The 21404-nt window shown below is 43.6% G+C and overlaps 3 protein-coding genes across 8 annotated transcripts in view; 1 reads left to right on the forward strand and 2 right to left on the reverse strand.

The window, feature by feature from the left end:
• Positions 1-21404, reverse strand: part of LOC142656537 (nmrA-like family domain-containing protein 1) — a 396968-nt gene that overhangs the window by 250351 nt on the left and 125213 nt on the right. The window lies entirely within an intron of this gene.
• MSS51 (MSS51 mitochondrial translational activator) lies at positions 1211-21008 on the reverse strand. Of its 2 annotated transcripts, none has more exons than XM_075830776.1 (7): positions 20926-21008; positions 5706-5906; positions 5389-5544; positions 4941-5065; positions 4114-4677; positions 2192-2285; positions 1211-2012 (listed from the first exon to the last, which is right to left on the reverse strand). In XM_075830776.1, exons 2-7 carry the CDS (start codon positions 5885-5887, stop codon positions 1796-1798), a joined length of 1338 nt encoding a protein of 445 aa, XP_075686891.1. In that variant the 5' UTR covers positions 5888-5906; positions 20926-21008; the 3' UTR covers positions 1211-1795. The 2 variants fall into 2 exon arrangements, with proteins under 2 accessions (XP_075686891.1, XP_075686890.1); XM_075830775.1 differs by lacking the exon at positions 20926-21008 and adding an exon at positions 16046-16235.
• The window catches only part of CFAP70 (cilia and flagella associated protein 70), a 37278-nt gene continuing 35876 nt past the window's right edge, over positions 20003-21404 (forward strand). Inside the window, exon 1 of one of the 5 annotated variants that reach the window (XM_075830771.1) lies at positions 20003-20168. The gene's annotated coding sequence lies outside the window, so the exon portion shown is untranslated. Of the gene's footprint in view, positions 20169-20518; positions 20609-21404 lie in introns of those variants that run through there. The other 4 variants (XM_075830770.1, XM_075830767.1, XM_075830768.1 and 1 more) reach the window with 4 other exon arrangements.

Consider the following 21404-nt stretch of genomic DNA (forward strand, 5'->3'; position numbering starts at 1 on the left):
GAGTGTCCGCAGCGGAATTTAAGTGAAATTCCGCTATGTGTGAACCCGCCCTAATACTGCTCCTATATACAAGAATATAACTACTATAATACTACCCCCTATATACAAGAATATAACTACTATAATACTGCCCTATATACAAGAATATAACTACTATAATACTGCCTCCTATATACAAGAATATAACTACTATAATACTGCCCCCTATATACAAGAATATAACTACTATAATACTGTTCCCTATATACAAGAATATAACTACTATAATACTGCCTCTATATACAAGAATATAACTACTATAATACTGCTCCTATATACAAGAATATAACTACTATAATACTGCCCTCTATATACAAGAATATAACTACTATAATACTGCCCCTATATACAAGAATATAACTGCTATAATACTGCTCCCTATATACAAGAATATAACTACTATAATACTGCTCCTATATACAAGAATATAACTACTATAATACTGCTTCTATATACAAGAATATAACTACTATAATACTGCCTCTATATACAAGAATATAACTACTATAATACTGACCCTCATATACACGAATATAACTAATATAATACTGCCCCCTATATACAAGAATATAACTACTATAATACTGCTCCTATATACAAGAATATAACTACTATAATACTGCCCTCTATATACAAGAATATAACTACTATAATACTGCCCCTATATACAAGAATATAACTGCTATAATACTGCTCCCTATATACAAGAATATAACTACTATAATACTGCTCCTATATACAAGAATATAACTACTATAATACTGCTCCTATATACAAGAATATAACTACTATAATACTGCCCCCTATATCCAAGAATATAACTAATATAATACTGCTCCTATATACAAGAATATAACTACTATAATACTGCCTCCTATATACAAGAATATAACTACTATAATACTGCCCTCTATGTACAAGAATATCACTACTATAATACTGCCCCTATATACAAGAATATAACTACTATAATACTGCCCCTATATACAAGAATATAACTACTATAATACTGCTTCTATATACAAGAATATAACTACTATAATACTGCCCCCTATATACAAGAATATAACTACTATAATACTGCTCCTATGTTATGGAGTTTACGATAATCTGGTAGGAGTGATCCATCGCAAGAAAGCCAGTGGACAGTAAGCACAAAGAAAACCGGACATATGTTATGAATTGTTTATTAAGGAGCTGGATGTGGAGAATACTGGATGTAATGTGACGGTAGAGGTATATATATATATATATATATATATACACATATCCTTATGTCAATGATTACCGCACCAGCCTGGGCTACACTACATAGCAGGTTCGATACAATTCCTAATATATGACTCCTTCTAGTGGACATTTCTGGTACTGCACAAAATCCAACACGTGTAAATAATGTAAAGCGAATATGATATTTATATAATGGTATAAATATGATGTCATATGGACACACAGGAAGTTCTACATATATTAGCATCAGTTTTGTATTATCATGTCAATTGGCGTTACTGCTCCCTGAGCATCCACTAGAAATTTCCCTGGGATCCAAGCAATCAGCCTACCCCTTTAAGAACAACCCTCCGCCCACTCAAAAGGGGAACAGGAAGCTGAGATATGAGGAGCTGTTTGTCACCGAAACCTAATGCAAGCTGCTAGTAATGTCTTACTGACAACTATTCTGCTTTCTTACTGACGTCTACTAATCTGGTGCGTTTACGAGATCTGTCCAGCGTCTTGACAGAAGAGACATTCAGTATTATTCATCTTCCCCCAGCTCCCCCATGTCTGTCTCAGAATCAAACCATGTGGCACCCCGGAAGAGTAGGAAGTACGCATTGCTGCTCACGGGGGGCTTGTTGGGGTCCGACTGAACCTGCTCTGGCTTTTGGGAACGGAACGGAAAGGGCCCAGAATCCAGAACCCGAGCGTCCAGCTCTGCAAGAATCTGTAAGGAATACTTCAGCTCCTGCTCACTGCGAGAGACAACAAAGAAGTTTTAGATCAGGGGTCTCCAAAACTACAACTCCCAGCATGCCCTGACAGCCGCAGGCTGGGGGACTGGGCTGAAAAATGTGAAAACTGCGGCATTTCCCCACGTGATGTCTTGTGTCTGTCCATCTGTAGGGTCAGCAGCGCCGCACTGGTCACTTACCTGTACATAGTGAACAGCGTGGGGATGTTGTAGTCACGCAGGAGCAGCAGAGTTGGCAGCCAGCCCTCGGTGAGACCCTGTGAGGCGTGAAATCCTGGTAATAGAGGAGAGGGATTAATGCTTTCGATTTACGGCTGGATCAATCGCACATTATAGCGAATTAGTTCATATGGATAAAAAAATATATCACCATCCAAACCAATGTCTACAACCGGCCTGGCTTGAATATGTGTAAACATTGATGTGGATGGTGATATGAAACCGGAGCTCGAATCTGAATCTAACCAATCAGCTTGCAGCTTTTTACTTTGCAACCGCCCTTCACTAATATATGATTGGTCGCTGTTTTCCACAGCAATATTATTAGCACCTGATCGATGGTTGTGGCCCATAGCAACCGATCCAGTACATAAACCCAACGATCTGATTGGTTTCTGCAGAGTTATTTTCCCTCTGCCCGGCTCTACCCTAAATCCCGACTTATATTCTGCTTAATTACAAGGGAATTATCATGGAGCACCGACCCACATCACGGTAACATGGCGCCGTCATGACATCACATGAGTCGAGAGGATACATGAGGATTGGTGTGAAAACGTAGGTACCCGGGTAATAAGACATTATACTGCGATGACGTGCCCATATACCTGCCGTTTAGGCTTAATTTACATAACACTGTGAGACCCCTTTATATATCATTAAATCCAATGTTTAGCCAAGTTCTCTAATTCTGTCTAATTTTCAGGAAATATTTCAATGTCCGTCCTTGAACATCGTCCTGTACCGTTTAATTTCTTAATATATCTATATATCAGACGGAGCTACTCTTTCTGATACAGAGATCCAAATCCCCTGCTCAGACATTGAGTTCTATGATAAAATTCAGTATTTTTGCAGCCACCACTAGGGGGAGCTCACTGCATACAGTTTACAAATGGAACTCAATAATAACACAGTATACAGTAAACTCCCCCTAGTGGTGGCTGCAGGCATAATACACTGAGATGTATACAATGAAGTGTAATGCATCATGGGACAAACATAAAATGCCATTTTACATATTTCGGTCCCATTATGAAACATTTTTAGTCCACTCCCAAAATATTCATCCCCCATCCGTACATTACCATACCTCCCAACATTTAAATCCCCATTCACGAGAAAATGTTATGCCTCTCCCTAATCCATAAAGGTGAACCCACTTTATATCAAATTTGAATAAGCCCCACCCCTTTTGCCCAGTGAAAAACGCAACAGTTGGGAGCTGCGCATTACTTTTATACTGCTCTTAAAGGGAACCTATCATAACGTTCCTGCTGTCCTCGGAGGCAAGGCGGAATCCAGTGGGTTTGGGGAGATGTGAACGATGGACAGTTCCCATCTGCCCCATCCTGCTCCCTGTGATTGACAGATTTTGTTTGCGTAGGTTCCCTTAGCCCCGGTTGCAGTATTTAGTGGCCGGCTTTACAGCACATCTCTGCTCTTGAGCCTTCCCCAGCTGTCACTGGACATCTTTCATAGACTAATTCTGCCGTCTCGCTCACGGAAACTATGAACTTATCCAGGCTTTTTGGATTTGCTGGCTGGTTTGGGGCCACCGTTCCCGGCAGGCAGGGGTAGGCTCAACAAGCTTTACGTGATATTCACAGCTACACGTCTACAAGGAATGTAAATACATAGGATTCCACCATAAAGCTGCATGACTGACGGATGATTTGGCTGGCCGAGAGTGGTAACCTGGCACCTCATCTCAATCTATGCCCCTTGCTGGAGAATGTCAGGCCTGTCAGGCTCCCAATAATTTATGTCTGTGCTAACTACGGGTTACTGATACACAGAATTCTAGTTTGGGGTAGGTCTCGATTGTGGTGGATCAAGTAACGGGACCAACAGATGGATTGAACCTTATGGGTAACACATACCTGGATGGAATCCCACCACCAGATCCGGTCTTGCACATCTTTTATTTTCCACCAGTGTTTCCCAGAAGACATGATATAGGTTCTTGTTCCCGCTCACGTACACTTTACCACGGGGTCCATATGCCGTCAAAGGAGGCCTCATCACTGGACCATCCACCACTTCAGGTCCGATCATGACGACTTCCAGACCTTGGTTTCCCGGAAACATCTTAGCAAGCTCCTCGTAGTCTGTGGCTCTGATATTTAAGGTTTCTATATGAGAAGCCCCAACCACGTGCACCGTGACCGGTCCATTGTAAGGGTCAACACGGAACGTATTAATGGCAAAACCAATGGTCATTGGCCTGGTGAAGAAATCAGTAACCAAACGATGGACGGACTCCCGGAGTTCACCGTTTTCTGGTCTTGGTTTTCCGGCGTTGGACCAAAGGATTCCCATATAGCGCCCGGCCATGATGGCGTCTAGTTTTTCTTCCAAATTTTCCTGCATGACAAACCAGTCTTCCCATGTCTTGATATTTGCGATTGTCTTCATCCAAGGAGAAGTGGGAAAAGGGATGTCACCTATGAGAAATATACAGCATGGCCAATTAATAGACCATCAATGGTCTACAACACTGGTCTCCAACCTGTGGCTCTCCAGCTGATTGGAAACTACAACTCGGTGTCGTAGCTGCCCAACAGTTGGAGAGCCACAGGTTGGATTCCAGTGGACTACAATACACTCACGTTTACACGTATTATTAAGATGGATATTAAGATTGAAAATATGACAAAAATATCTTGGACCCAAGGGATAAGTCCAGTAACCTTCACGCCAAGTCTACCTGTAAATATAAGCCACTCAACAAGCCGGTCGATTGCGGCCACCTTCAGCTTCCTGCAGAACTTCTTATGTACCGGCCAGTTCTCCCTCTGACACTCTGAAGAACAGTAGTAAATGTTCTGACACCTAAGATAAGGGAAATTAATGATGGAAGGATGAGATCCAGAACATTCCAGGTGGCCAAGATATGTAGAATAAAGCCCATTCTTCATGGCATCAGATGTAGACCTCTTATATTTCGCCACGTTCATGGGCTAAGAATGTCACCATGGACCTGTGCCCCCTTGTGTATATTCCCATGGTGGCCGTCTCTACTGGGCCTACAGCTTATGGGGTTGTGTATCGGTCTCATGATCGACCTATAACAGGAGCTCATCTCTAGGTGTCTAAAGATAGGCAGAAGTCCCACCAACTGTTGGTGAGACAACTTCTTGTCAATGACCAATTACCTTTTACAGCGCCTCATGCTATGGGGATCCGGAATTCGAGACGGGAGCTTTTTGCACTGCGCGCAGAATTTGTAGGTGTCTTCCATCTTCTGAAACATCTCAGCGTACGTCCGAATGCCAAAGTTTGTGGCAAGACTGTTGCCTTCAACTGCAGACCTGGCCAGAGAAGAAAGGAGAGATGAACACCAGAAGTCATGAACAGGCATGGAAACAAATCCATTTACCTGGTGTGACTTATTGATGGTGGAGATACAGAAGTAATAATGACAGGGATAAGGAGCACGAAGGTTGGTAGATGAAGGAGACATAAAGCGCACCTGTACTCCTCAAAGCTCTTCATGTTCAGCTTCTGAAGGATGACGTTGGACAGGCCTGGGACGTTGCTATCCATGGCCATGAACCCAAGGGAATCCGTGTAGTAGCTGCTGGTTGCCACAGAGGGTGCTACACTCTTCTCCTTGGAACCCTTTTTCTTAGAGGAAACTTTCTTCTGAGACATTATGACTAGTTGTGAATGACTGGATGGAGGAAAGAAGACAATTAAATCATCTACATATTACTTATATACAGTTACTATGAGAACACCTACCTCATCCTATATATAGTCCATAAGAACACCTACCTCATCTTATATATAGTCCATAAGAACACCTACCTCATCTTATATATAGTCCATAAGAACACCAACCTCTTCTTATATATAGTCCATAAGAACACCTACCTCATCCTATTTATAGTCCATAAGAACACCTACCTCTTCTTATATATAGTCCATAAGAACACCAACCTCTTCTTATATATAGTACATAAGAACACCTACCTCATCTTATATATAGTCCATAAGAACACCTACCTCATCCTATATATAGTCCATAAGAACACCTACCTCATCCTATATATAGTTCATAAGAACACCTACCTCATCTTACATATAGTCCATAAGAACACCTACCTCATCTTATATATAGTCCATAAGAACACCAACCTCTTCTTATATATAGTCCATAAGTACACCTACCTCATCCTATATATAGTCCATAAGAACACTTACCTCATCTTATATATAGTCCATAAGAACACCTACCTCATCTTATATATAGTCCATAAGAACACCCACCTCATCTTATATATAGTCCATAAGAACACCTACCTCATCCTATATATATAGTACATAAGAACACCAACCTCTTCTTATATATAGTCCATAAGAACACCTACCTCATCCTATTTAGGGCATGACCACACGTGGCGGATTTCCTCCGCAACTGTCCGCATCAATGCCGCACAGAATCTGCGTTGCAGATTCTGCTGCGGATCTGCACAAAATGTGCAGTAAATTGATGCGGACTAGCTGCTGCGGACTGCGGGAAAAGTGCTTCCCTTCTCCCTATCAGTGCAGGATAGAGAGAAGGGACCGCACTTTCCCTAGTGAAAGTAAACGAATTTAATACTTACCGGCCGTTGTCTTGGTGACGCGTCCCTCTTTCGGCATCCAGCCCGACCTCCCTGGATGACGCGCCAGTCCATGTGACCGCTGCAGCCTGTGCTTGGCCTGTGATTGGCTGCAGCCGTCACTTAGACTGAAACGTCATCCTGGGAAGCCGGACTGGAGACAGAAGCAGGGAGTTCTCGGTAAGTATGAACTTATATTTTTTTACAGTTTGCTGTATATTGAGATCGGTAGTCACTGTCCCGGGTGCAGAAACAGTTACTGCCGATCGCTTAACTCTTTCAGCACCCTGGACAGTGACTATTTACAGACGTCTCCTAGCAACGCTCCCGTCATTACGGGAGCCCCATTGACTTCCTCAGTCTGGCTGTAGACCTAGAAATACATAGGTCCAGCCAGAATGAAGAAATGTCAAGTTAAAAAAGCAAGACGGATCCGCAGCACACATAACATGTGCATGACAGCTGCGGACTTCATTGCGGAATTTAGAATCTCCATTGAAGTCAATGGAGAAATTCCGCCATGAGTCCGCCACTGCTCCGCAACAGACAGAGCATGCTGCGGACACCAAATTCCGCTCCGCAGCCTATGCTCCGCAGCGGAATTGTACGCATCGTCTAAACGAACACTGCTAAATTAAAGTGTAAGTCAATGGACAAACGGCTCCGCTGCGGATTAACGCTGCGGAGTGTCCGCAGCGGAATTTAAGTGAAATTCCGCCACGTGTGAACCCAGCCTTATAGTCCATAAGAACACCTACCTCATCCTATATATAGTCCATAAGAACACCTACCTCATCTTATATATAGTCCATAAGAACACCAACCTATTCTTATATATAGTTCATAAGAACACCTACCTCATCCTATATATAGTCCATAAGAACACCTACCTCATCCTATATATAGTCCATAAGAACACCTACCTCATCCTATTTATAGTCCATAAGAACACCTACCTCATCCTATATATAGTCCATAAGAACACCTACCTCATCCTATATATAGTCCATAAGAACACCAACCTCTTCTTATATATAGTACATAAGAACACCTACCTCATCTTATATATAGTCCATAAGAACACCTACCTCATCTTATATATAGTCCATAAGAACACCCACCTCATCTTATATATAGTACATAAGAACACCTACCTCATCTTATATATAGTCCATAAGAACACCTACCTCTTCTTATATATAGTCCATAAGAACACCCACCTCATCTTATATATAGTCCATAAGAACACCTACCTCATCTTATATATAGTCCATAAGAACACCCACCTCATCTTATATATAGTCCATAAGAACACCAACCTCATCTTATATATAGTCCATAAGAACACCTACCTCATCTTATATATAGACCATAAGAACACCAACCTCTTCTTATATATAGTCCATAAGAACACCAACCTATTCTTATATATAGTTCATAAGAACACCTACCTCATCCTATTTATAGTCCATAAGAACACCTACCTCATCCTATATATAGTCCATAAGAACACCTACCTCATCCTATATATAGTCCATAAGAACACCTACCTCATCCTATTTATAGTCCATAAGAACACCTACCTCATCCTATATATAGTCCATAAGAACACCTACCTCATCCTATATATAGTCCATAAGAACACCAACCTCTTCTTATATATAGTACATAAGAACACCTACCTCATCTTATATATAGTCCATAAGAACACCTACCTCATCTTATATATAGTCCATAAGAACACCCACCTCATCTTATATATAGTCCATAAGAACACCTACCTCTTCTTATATATAGTCCATAAGAACACCAACCTCATCTTATATATAGTCCATAAGAACACCTACCTCATCTTATATAGACCATATGAACACCTACCACTTCTTATATATAGTCCATAAGAACACCTACCTCATCTTATATATAGACCATAAGAACACCAACCTCTTCTTATATATAGTCCATAAGTACACCTACCTCTTCTTATATATAGTCCATAAGTACACCTACCTCTTCTTATATATAGTCCATAAGAACACCTACCTCATCTTATATATAGTCCATAAGAACACCTACCTCTTCTTATATAGAGACCACAAGAACACCTACCTCTTCATATATAGTCCATAAGAACGCCTACCTCATCTTATATATAGTCCATAAGAACGCCTACCTCATCTTATATATAGTCCATAAGAACACCTACGTCATCTTATATATAGTCCATAAGAACACCTACCTCATCTTATATATAGTCCATAAGAACACCTACCTCTTCTTATATATAGTCCATAAGAACACCAACCTCATCTTATATATAGTACATAAGAACGCCTACCTCATCTTATATATAGTCCATAAGAACGCATACCTCATCTTATATATAGTACATAAGAACGCCTACCTCATCCTATATATAGTCCATAAGAACACCTACCTCATCTTATATATAGTCCATAAGAACGCCTACCTCATGTTACATATAGTCCATAAGAACACCTACCTCATCTTATATAGAAACTTTAGGACTCTCCTCAATGTTTTTCTGGAAATTTGTCCCCACCCTACAGACGAACGTGACGGCATCTCCTTTTTAACCCTCGGACATCACAACACAGATGACGGGACACTCATCGCCCATCGCCCATGATGACAGCCGGGCCACCAGGACATGTCTGCCCTATATATAGACACTTCCCGCAATGTCCAGGAATCTCTAGTGTAAGAGGAGGCGATGGACATGAGTGACAGCAGGAGCCTGCAAAATGGGGGTCAACCCAAGCGTGACATTTATACATCTATCCCATTCTCACTTTCATCATGACACATACCACTAACCCTAAAATACACAGAGCACCCCCCCCCCCCAACTGCTAATACACAGTCATTAGTGACAGCAACCTGTAGGTCAATCCAAACACAGGAAGACACCGGGTCAAGACCATAACCCCCATCATCTCCTATACAAATAACAGAGCAAGAACCAATACACAGATATCAGGACACTGACCTCTCCTCCTCCTAATACACAGATATCAGGACACTGACCTCTCCTCCTCCTAATACACAGATATCAGGACACTGACCTCTCCTCCTCCTAATACACAGATATCAGGACACTGACCTCTCCTCCTCCTAATACACAGATACCAGGACACCGACCTCTCCTCCTCCTAATACGCAGATATCAGGACACCGACCTCTCCTCCTAATACACAGATATCAGGACACCGACCTCTCCTCCTCCTAATACACAGATACCAGGACACCGACCTCTCCTCCTCCTAATACACAGATATCAGGACACTGACCTCTCCTCCTCCTAATACACAGATATCAGGACACGGACCTCTCCTCCTCCTAATACACAGATATCAGGACACTGACCTCTCCTCGTAATACACAGATATCAGGACACTGACCTCTCCTCCTCCTAATACACAGATACCAGGACACCGACCTCTCCTCCTCCTAATACACAGACATCAGGACACTGACCTCTCCTCCTAATACACAGATATCAGGACACCGACCTCTCCTCCTAATACACAGATATCAGGACACTGACCTCTCCTCGTAATACACAGATATCAGGACACCGACCTCTCCTCCTCCTAATACACAGATATCAGGACACCGACCTCTCCTCCTCCTAATACACAGATATCAGGACACCGACCTCTCCTCCTCCTAATACACAGATATCAGGACACCGACCTCTCCTCCTCCTAATACACAGATATCAGGACACTGACCTCTCCTCTTCCTAATACACAGATATCAGGACACCGACCTCTCCTCCTCCTAATACACAGATATCAGGACACCGACCTCTCCTCCTAATACGCAGATATCAGGACACTGACCTCTCCTCCTCCTAATACGCAGATATCAGGACACTGACCTCTCCTCCTAATACACAGATATCAGGACACGGACCTCTCCTCCTCCTAATACACAGATATCAGGACACCGACCTCTCCTCCTAATACACAGATATCAGGACACCGACCTCTCCTCCTAATACACAGATATCAGGACACTGACCTCTCCTCCTAATACACAGATATCAGGACACCGACCTCTCCTCCTCCTAATACACAGATATCAGGACACCGACCTCTCCTCCTCCTAATACACAGATATCAGGACACCGACCTCTCCTCCTCCTAATACACAGATATCAGGACACCGACCTCTCCTCCTCCTAATACACAGATATCAGGACACCGACCTCTCCTCCTCCTAATACACAGATATCAGGACACCGACCTCTCCTCCTCCTAATACACAGATATCAGGACACCGACCTCTCCTCCTCCTAATACACAGATATCAGGACACCGACCTCTCCTCCTCCTAATACACAGATATCAGGACACCGACCTCTCCTCCTCCTAATACACAGATATCAGGACACCGACCTCTCCTCCTCCTAATACACAGATATCAGGACACCGACCTCTCCTCCTCCTAATACACAGATATCAGGACACCGACCTCTCCTCCTCCTAATACACAGATACCAGGACACCGACCTCTCCTCCTCCTAATACACAGATATCAGGACACCGACCTCTCCTCCTCCTAATACACAGATACCAGGACACCGACCTCTCCTCCTCCTAATACACAGACATCAGGACACTGACCTCTCCTCCTAATACACAGATACCAGGACACTGACCTCTCCTCCTCCTCCTAATACACAGATATCAGGACACTGACCTCTCCTCCTAATACACAGATATCAGGACACTGACCTCTCCTCCTAATACACAGATATCAGGACACTGACCTCTCCTCCTCCTAATACACAGATATCAGGACACTGACCTCTCCTCCTCCTAATACACAGATATCCGGACACTGACCTCTCCTCCTCCTAATACACAGATATCAGGACACTGACCTCTCCTCCTAATACACAGATATCAGGACACTGACCTCTCCTCCTAATACACAGATATCAGGACACTGACCTCTCCTCCTAATACACAGATATCAGGACACTGACCTCTCCTCCTAATACACAGATATCAGGACACCGACCTCTCCTCCTCCTAATACACAGATATCAGGACACTGACCTCTCCTCCTAATACACAGATATCAGGACACCGACCTCTCCTCCTCCTAATACACAGATATCAGGACACTGACCTCTCCTCCTAATACACAGATATCAGGACACTGACCTCTCCTCCTCCTAATACACAGATATCAGGACACTGACCTCTCCTCCTAATACACAGACCTCTCGTCCTCCTAATACACAGATATCAGGACACTGACCTCTTCTCCTAATACACAGATATCAGGACACTGACCTCTCCTCCTAATACACAGATATCAGGACACTGACCTCTCCTCCTAATACACAGATATCAGGACACTGACCTCTCCTCCTAATACACAGATATCAGGACACCGACCTCTCCTCCTCCTAATACACAGATATCAGGACACCGACCTCTCCTCCTAATACACAGATATCAGGACACCGACCTCTCCTCCTCCTAATACACAGATATCAGGACACTGACCTCTCCTCCTCCTAATACACAGATATCAGGACACTGACCTCTCCTCCTAATACACAGACCTCTCGTCCTCCTAATACACAGATATCAGGACACTGACCTCTTCTCCTAATACACAGATATCAGGACACTGACCTCTCCTCCTAATACACAGATATCAGGACACTGACCTCTCCTCCTAATACACAGATATCAGGACACTGACCTCTCCTCCTAATACACAGATATCAGGACACCGACCTCTCCTCCTCCTAATACACAGATATCAGGACACCGACCTCTCCTCCTAATACACAGATATCAGGACACCGACCTCTCCTCCTCCTAATACACAGATATCAGGACACTGACCTCTCCTCCTAATACACAGATATCAGGACACTGACCTCTCCTCCTCCTAATACACAGATATCAGGACACTGACCTCTCCTCCTAATACACAGATATCAGGACACCGACCTCTCCTCCTCTTAATACACAGACATCAGGTCTCGGATATTTTCCGGAGTGCATGAAATATGCCCCCGCCCCCGAATCACATGAAGAGACGGTGAAATGTCAGCGGATTCTCTGATGATCGGCAGAATCCTGAAGTATTAGGCCCTGTTCACACTAAAAATTCTGCCTGGAAAAATAAGCTCCGGTTTTTCTGAAGTGGTTTTGCACCACAGGCTTTTTTTTTTTTAGGCTTTTTGTAACTCTTGATTCAACAGACAAAGGAAAAAAAAAAAGCGTGCGGTTTTTGCCAAAAAAAGCGTCAAAAAACACTGTGGCCATTTGCGGCGTATTTTTTCTTCGCCCACTGATTTCAATGGGGTTTTCGAGGCGGAAAACACCTCAAGATAGGGCATGCTACTTCTTTTTCCCGTGAGCATTTTTTTTTCTCTCGCTGGAAAAAACGCCTCCACCTCCACTGCTGCTCCTCCGTATATAATCATGCTGATGTTTATCTTTACAGATAGATAGATAGATAGATAGATAGATAGATAGATAGATAGATAGATAGATAGATAGATAGATAGATAGATAGATAGATAGATAGATAGATAGATAGATATGAGATAGATAGATAGATATGAGATATGAGATAGATAGATAGATATGAGATAGATAGATAGATAGATAGATAGATAGATAGATAGATAGATAGATAGATAGATAGATAGATAGATAGATAGATAGATAGATAGATAGATAGATAGATAGATAGATATGAGATAGATAGATAGATGTGAGATAGATAGATAGATAGATAGATAGATAGATAGATAGATAGATAGATAGATAGATAGATAGATAGATAGATAGATATGAGATAGATAGATAGATAGATAGATAGATAGATAGATAGATAGATAGATAGATAGATAGATAGATAGATAGATAGATAGATATGAGATAGATAGATATGAGATAGATAGATAGATAGATAGATAGATAGATAGATAGATAGATAGATAGATAGATAGATAGATAGATAGATAGATAGATAGATAGATATGAGATAGATAGATAGATATGAGATAGATAGATAGATAGATAGATAGATAGATAGATAGATAGATAGATAGATAGATAGATAGATAGATAGATAGATATGAGATAGATAGATAGATGTGAGATAGATAGATAGATAGATAGATAGATAGATAGATAGATAGATAGATAGATAGATAGATAGATAGATAGATAGATAGATAGATAGATAGATAGATAGATAGATATCAGATAGATAGATAGATAGATAGATAGATAGATAGATAGATAGATAGATAGATAGATAGATAGATAGATAGATAGATAGATATGAGATAGATAGATAGATAGATAGATAGATAGATAGATAGATAGATAGATAGATAGATAGATAGATAGATAGATAGATAGATAGATATGAGATAGATACATAGATAGATAGATAGATAGATAGATAGATAGATAGATAGATAGATAGATAGATAGATAGATAGATAGATAGATAGATATGGGATAGATAGATAGATAGATAGATAGATAGATAGATAGATAGATAGATAGATAGATAGATAGATAGATAGATAGGAGCTACCTGCGCTCGGTCCACTCTGCTGCGTCGGCGTTTTATAAGGTTCAGGGTCTTGTATGGGAGATGAACCTGCAATGATGTGAGGACCCCCGGCCCCCCGCACAGTAGGGGGATCAGGGCCGCTCTCACAGCTGCCATAATGTTTTAACAACCTGTCTCTCTATAAATATCCGTCTGTCTGGACAGGTTGGGAAACAGCAGAGATTTATAGGACGGGGTTAACCCCTGAAGTACCAGGTATCAGCTGCACACTGGTCTCTACATCTACAGGTCAATGGCGGAGCCACCATCTGGGTTGTATTTATCTTTCTACAGTAAAATTCCTTTAATCCGGCATCTAATAATCCAGAAGATTTTACAATCCGGCATTTGTTTAATGCTCAGTAATCTGGAATTTCCCAAAACAGAACCAGAAACGACTCGGATGAAATTCTTGTATTGTTCTATGACCGTCCGATAATCCAGAATATCTGATAATTCACCACCACGTCCCATTCATTCCAGATCAAATGAATATTACTGTATGTATGCTAGGCTTAGATACGCCAGCAGGGCAGACAGTATCACACATGATAGGCTTAGATACACCAGCTGAGTATCACAGTATCACACATGATAGGCTTAGATACACCAGCTGAGTAGCACAGTATCACCCATGATAGGCTTAGATACAGCAGCTGAGTATCACAGTATCACACATGAGACTTAGATACAGCAGTTGAGTAGCACAGTATCACACATGATAGGCTTAGATACAGCAGCTGAGTATCACACATGATAGGCGTAGATACAGCAGTTGAGTATCACACATGATAGGCTTAGATACAGCAGCTGAGTATCACAGTATCACACATGATATGCTTAGATACAGCAGTTGAGTATCACAGTATCACACATGATAGGCTTAGATACAGCAGCTGAGTATCACAGTATCACACATGATAGGCTTAGATACAGCAGCTGAGTATCACAGTATCACACATGATAGGCTTAGATACAGCAGCTGAGTATCACAGTATCACACATGAGACTTAGATACAGCAGTTGAGTAGCACAGTATCACACATGATAGACTTAGATACAGCAGCTGAGTATCACACATGATAGGCTTAGATACAGCAGTTGAGTATCACAGTATCACACATGATAGGCTTATATACAGCAGCTGAGTATCACAGTATCACACATGATAGGCTTAGATACAGCAGTTGAGTATCACAGTATCACACATGATAGGCTTAGATACATCAGCTGAGTATCACAGTATCACACATGATAGGCTTAGATACAGCAGCTGAGTATCACAGTATCACACATGATAGGCTTAGATACAGCAGTTGAGTATCACAGTATCACACATGATAGGCTTAGATACATCAGCTGAGTATCACAGTATCACACATGATAGGCTTAGATACAGCAGCTGAGTATCGCAGTATCACACATGATAGGCTTAGATACATCAGCTGAGTATCACAGTATCACACATGATAGGCTTAGATACATCAGCTGAGTAGCACAGTATCACACATGATAGGCTTAGATACAGCAGGACGGCGGACGGCAGAATCTCTAGATGGATTTTGAAGAATTTTACAGGAGAAATCAATGATGCTCCGGAGTCTGATATTTCCACACTTCTTTTCATCTGCAGGCTCTCCAGAGACGTCCGCTTTACACAATTGTGTTTATTTTTTCTTTAAAGGATCCCCCCCCTCCAACAGGAAACGAATCCCAGGTCGTCGTTGTCCTGCAGCTAGGACCCCAGCGATCAGGTACACTACAGTATAAACAGTGAGGAAACCCGGCAACAAGTGTTTAATTTCACAACAGCGCCACCACAGGAGAAATTAAGTATTACACAGTCATTGTAAAGCACAGACGTGTCGGGTCCTCCAGAGTAAGAGACTGTTGGTTGCCATGCATTCATTGGACGATGTTTCTACATTATATTAGGTCACTTTAAACAGCCAGAGTGACCCCATAACAAGCCCGGCAGGATTACCCACATGAATATGGACAGCCAGTGCCCCCACATTATTGTTCCAATCAAATAGACACCATTAATTGTGCCCCCTACAGATTATTACAGCTGGAGTGCCCCCATTAATTTCTCCAGTCAGAGTGCCCCCATTAATTATGCCAGTCCTGGTGTGCCATATATTATTACAGAGTGCCCTCATTAGTTGTGGCAGTCAGAGTTCCCCCATTAATTGGGCTAGTCCCAGTGTCCCATAGATAATTAGCCCCTATTCATTGTGCCAGTCCTTCTGCCCCATATATTATTACAGCCAGAGCCCCCTTACTATCTCCAGTCAGATTGCCCCCATTAATTGTGCTGGTGCTAATGCACAATAGATTATTACAGCCAGAGTGCCCCCATTAAGTGCTCCAGAGTGTCTCCATTAAATATGCCAGTCAGAGTGCCCTCATTATTTGTGCCAGTACTGGTCTGTCACAGCTTATTAGTCAGAGCGTCCCCATTCCTTGTGCCCCATACATTATTACAACCAAAGTGCCCACATTAATTGTGCCAGTCCTAGTGCTTCTTAGATTATTCCAGTCAGAGTGTCCTAATTAATTGTGCCAGTACTGGTGTGTCTTAGATTATTAGTCAGAGCGTCCCCATTCCTTATGCCAGTCCTTGTGCCCCATAGATTATTACAGCCAAAGTGCCCCATGAATTGTGCCAGTCCTTTTTTTTTTTCTATAAATTCTTTTATTTTCCATTTTCCAAGAAACAAGAGACGATAGTGCAAACATCAGCAGCACAAACATCGGCTCGCAGGCCAAAAGGATTCTAGAATGAAGTGCAAACATAAGAACAACGCCCATCTGAAACAATAAGGCTGGATTCACACGAGCACATTACGTTACGTATTTCGCAAGTCCCGGACCGAACACACTGCAGGGAGCCAGGCTCCTAGCATCATAGTTATGTACGACGCTAGGAGTCCCTGCCTCGCTGCAGGACAACTGTCCCGTACTGTAATCATGTTTTCAGTACTGGACAGTAGTTCCACGGAGAGGCAGGGACTCCTAGCGTCGTAAATAACTATGATGCTAGGAGCCCGGCTCCCTGCAGTGTGTTCGGTCTGGGACTTGCGGCCGAAATACGTCCGTCCATTACGGACATAATGTGCTCGTGTGAATCCAGCCTAATGGTCACAGTCGCCCTATGCACCCTGAACCCGCAGCCATGCACAAAGGACCATGAGTAGGCACAACAGAGAGATAGTAAAGCAAAAAGAAAAGAAGACAGAGAAAGGAAAGGAAGGGAATAAGACACACAATGCCCCCTGTGCCTCAGGAATATATTCAAGAAGCCATAATGTTCCTGAACTCGACAGAAGATTGGAATCCGACCCAATGATACCAAGTTTTGAGAAATTTACCATGGGTCCCTCTCATGGATGCCGTGAGATCCTCCATTCTCATGATCTCCTGGCTCTTACCGAACCACATGCCAACCGATGGAGGGCAAGTTTGTCTCCACAGCGCTGGGATACACGATCTAGCCGCATTCACCAGATGGCGAACCACAGAGCGACGATACATAGATAATGGCGCCTCGCAGAGATGGAGCAGGAAGAAGGCCGGTGTACGCGGAAGATGGAAATCCGTGAATTTGGAGGAGATACGCCACATCTCTGACCAAAAATCTGTCAGCAGCGGGCACTCCCAGGAGATGTGTAAGATCGTGCCCACCTGGTCTCCACATCTCCAACACAACGGCGAAACCGCAGGAATCATTGCATGCAACCTGGAAGGCACTCTATACCAACGTGACAAGATCTTACATCCCTCCTCCAGAAACCTGCTAGCCATGGAGGACTGATGTGTCATTGTGAACAAACTGTTCTTATGTTCTGCAGTAAATGTTAGGCCCAAGTCCCTCTCCCAGCTGCGCAGGTAGGAAGGTGTGGGAAGATTAGATGGGGAAATCAGTAGGGTATATAGCCTGGACAGAGAGTGACGTAACGTGCCCGTACCTGTGCAAAGGAGCTCAAAAGGGGAATTATCCCGCGCATGCTCCGAAGGGTTAGGCAAGGACACAAGAAAATGTCTCAGTTGGGTGATCTGCCAAGCGGTAAAAGGAAGAGGGTCAGACAGAGCCGACAACTGTGGGCCAGTCATCCAAGCCTCCCCTTGTAAGAAATGCGCAGCATGCCCCTTACCTGCCCGCAACCAACACCGGAATGGACCCCGTTCTCATTCTCGCCCCGGAGGGAATGCGGGGTTGCCCAGGACTGGGAAGAGGGGGAGGGAAACTGAGAAAACCGAGGAAAGACCCGGGACGCAACCACCAATGTGGGACCAATCGTCGGGTGCGTCCGCGCTGATAGGGGAGTATCCCTGCCCAACCAAGGCAGAGCCTGCAGAGGAACTTCTAGCATGGACTGCTCCATCGAGACCCACTGTTTAACCTCCGTGTGCCTGAAAGAATCCAAAATCCGTGACAGGCGTGAGGCCTGGTGATAAGAGACAAAGTCCGGAAGACCCACCCCACCCTCACAAATTGTGCCAGTCCTAGTGCCCCATGATTTGTGCCAGTCCTAGTGCCCCATTAATTGTGCGAGTCCTAGTGCCCCATTAATTGTGCCAGTCCTAGTGCCCCATTAATTTTGCTACCACCAATGGTCCGTTCACGTCGTGCGACATCAGCGGTGACGTGTGTAATTCTTAGTCTGTGTTCACACGTTCAGGATTTGTCTACAGGTAATGATCCCTCTTGTCACTCAATGGGTCTAATGTGCGGCGTTTCCGTGCTGAATCTGATAGAATAATGAACATGCTCCTTATCCTCGCCCATTATCTATTCCCGTGGCACCAATAAAAATGTGCAGTTTCTTTCCGGATCATGTATAAAATATCCCATTCACTTGCGTTGGATGCGGACTGCGAGCGGATCTGCGCCTAAATTCTCTTCAGATTAGGAGACTCCCGGGAGTCCTTGGAGGAAGCACCAGACCGGCTGCAAACTTGTTAGTCTCCGAATGATCGTAGCGATAATCGCTGATAATTGTACTGATGGAAAATGGCGATCGGATGCTCGCAACAATTTTTAGCGGTATTTTGACAAACTGCTTTATACTAAACACGACTCAACGCTACTATTAACTACGTCATTTGGCTCAGCTGAACGGCCATGTTATTCCAATCCAGGAGGGAAGATAAGCGGCTGCGGTGACATCAGGCGCCGCTTATTTAAGGGGTTACAAAAAATTATCTGCAGAACAGCGGCTACAATCGCGAAAATGAGAATAAAGCGAGAAAGCATATCCGATAAATTGTCAACATGGACACACCGATTATTGGTTATTGTCAGTTATTCTATGGCGCTCAGCCTAAATGACCTCAAGGACTCTGTGGGGACCTGCACTCTGCATTATCTGTTTCTCTCGGCTAAATTCTGCTAAAAAAATGCAAATTTATCATTTATTATCTAATTAATGGACATGTAAAGGATTATAATGGACTTTAATGTTCGGACTACAACTCCCATGACTCTTAATGCTGAGACTGGATGAAGAAGAATTCTGGGAAATGTAGTTTTAAAGGAAGCTGCCGTGAAAGGAAGTGTCGTGAAACTTAGCAACGCACAACGCGACCCCGGGGAATCTTGGGAGCTGGTTGCTGGGATACGGGACACGCCGGGCTATAGACACGGTGAGATACCGGGGAGAAGTCCCGTCCATAGAGCCGTCAGTGCCTCTCAGGTTGGTGCATGGGAGCGGGGTAATGGCGGCTTCTACCCGGGGATATAGCTGGAAACAGGGGGTAACATGCGGGTGAATGTGAGGCCCCCAACCACAATTGAGCAGAATGAAAGCTAAAGATGATCCAGAAATTCTGCTGTGACCGAGCTTTCCTGGGGTCCTGAACGACAGACCTCCTAGTTATGCCGTAATCGGCACATAATTCGTTATATTTGCCATTCAGGGGTCTGGGAAAGTTGGGCCATCACAATATGGCCGCCACTACAGGTCCTACAAGGGATCTTACTCAGCTTTCATACACTCCTGATAGGTAAATCTGCCTAGTTATGAAGTACAATGGGTTTGATCAACGCATAACTGGACAAACGTGGAATTCAGAAGTCTGGAAAGCTGAGTGAGGTTGTGCAGTGCTAGAGCTGTTGGTGTAGTGATTGTCATGGGTAAGTGCTGCCACCTAGTGTTCATCGGGGGAAGGGGAGACGATGATCACTATAATGGGCACAGCTGTGGACGATATAAAGACCCTGATTGGCTGCGATTCAGGACAAGAGGCGCTGTAACTAGCCTACGTTCTGTGCTTTAGAACAGCGCCCCCCGCTGCCCTTTAAGGGGAACCGCTTTAGGTAATTTGAGCCACCTAAACCGCCGCCACCGTGCACCACCTGACAAGATTTCTATTTATTTCCCTTTGTTTTAACAGATGCAGCGAAATCTATAAAATCAAGTTTTAAAACGGCGCGCGCTATATGCTAATTACCATCGCGTAGTCACGGAGGCGAAGAAAAGTCATGCAGTCCGGTCTTTAAATCCGGCATCCGCTCTACATCCCCACCAGCCTCCTCCATCTCTCACGGATGCGACATTGTCTTGTACTCCCCAGGCATGCGCAGTGCGACCAGCTGTACTCTGCGCAGCTTCATCACCGCACTGCGCATGCCTGGGGAGTACAAGACAATGTCGCATCCGTGAGAGATGGAGGAGGCTGGTGGGGATGTAGAGCGGATGGCGGATGTCAATCAAACCTGGTGCGGCGGATTTAGAGACCGGACGGCGTGACTACGCGATGGTAATTAGCATACAGCGCGCGCCGTTTTAAAACGTGATTTTATAGATTTCGCTGCGTCTGTGAAAACATACAGGGGATGTATGGACATATTGTCAGATATCAGGTCACGGTGGTGGCTTAGGGTGATTGGGTCACCCGCAGCCCTGCAGGATTATCTGCGTCTCTCGTTG

This window comes from Rhinoderma darwinii, chromosome 6 (assembly GCF_050947455.1).
Source record: "Rhinoderma darwinii isolate aRhiDar2 chromosome 6, aRhiDar2.hap1, whole genome shotgun sequence".
NCBI lineage: Eukaryota > Metazoa > Chordata > Amphibia > Anura > Rhinodermatidae > Rhinoderma > Rhinoderma darwinii.

Bases quoted from the DNA above. Each gene is read 5' to 3' on its own strand.
- MSS51 (XM_075830776.1), bottom strand. From the start codon at position 5,887: ATGTCTCAGAAGAAAGTTTCCTCTAAGAAAAAGGGTTCCAAGGAGAAG. The intron at 5,545-5,705 runs GTGCGCTTTATG...TTCTCTGGCCAG, and splicing joins AAGAGCTTTGAGGAGTACAG to GTCTGCAGTTGAAGGCAACA. The intron at 2,013-2,191 runs GTAAGTGACCAG...TGTCTCTCGCAG, and splicing joins ACGCTGTTCACTATGTACAG to TGAGCAGGAGCTGAAGTATT.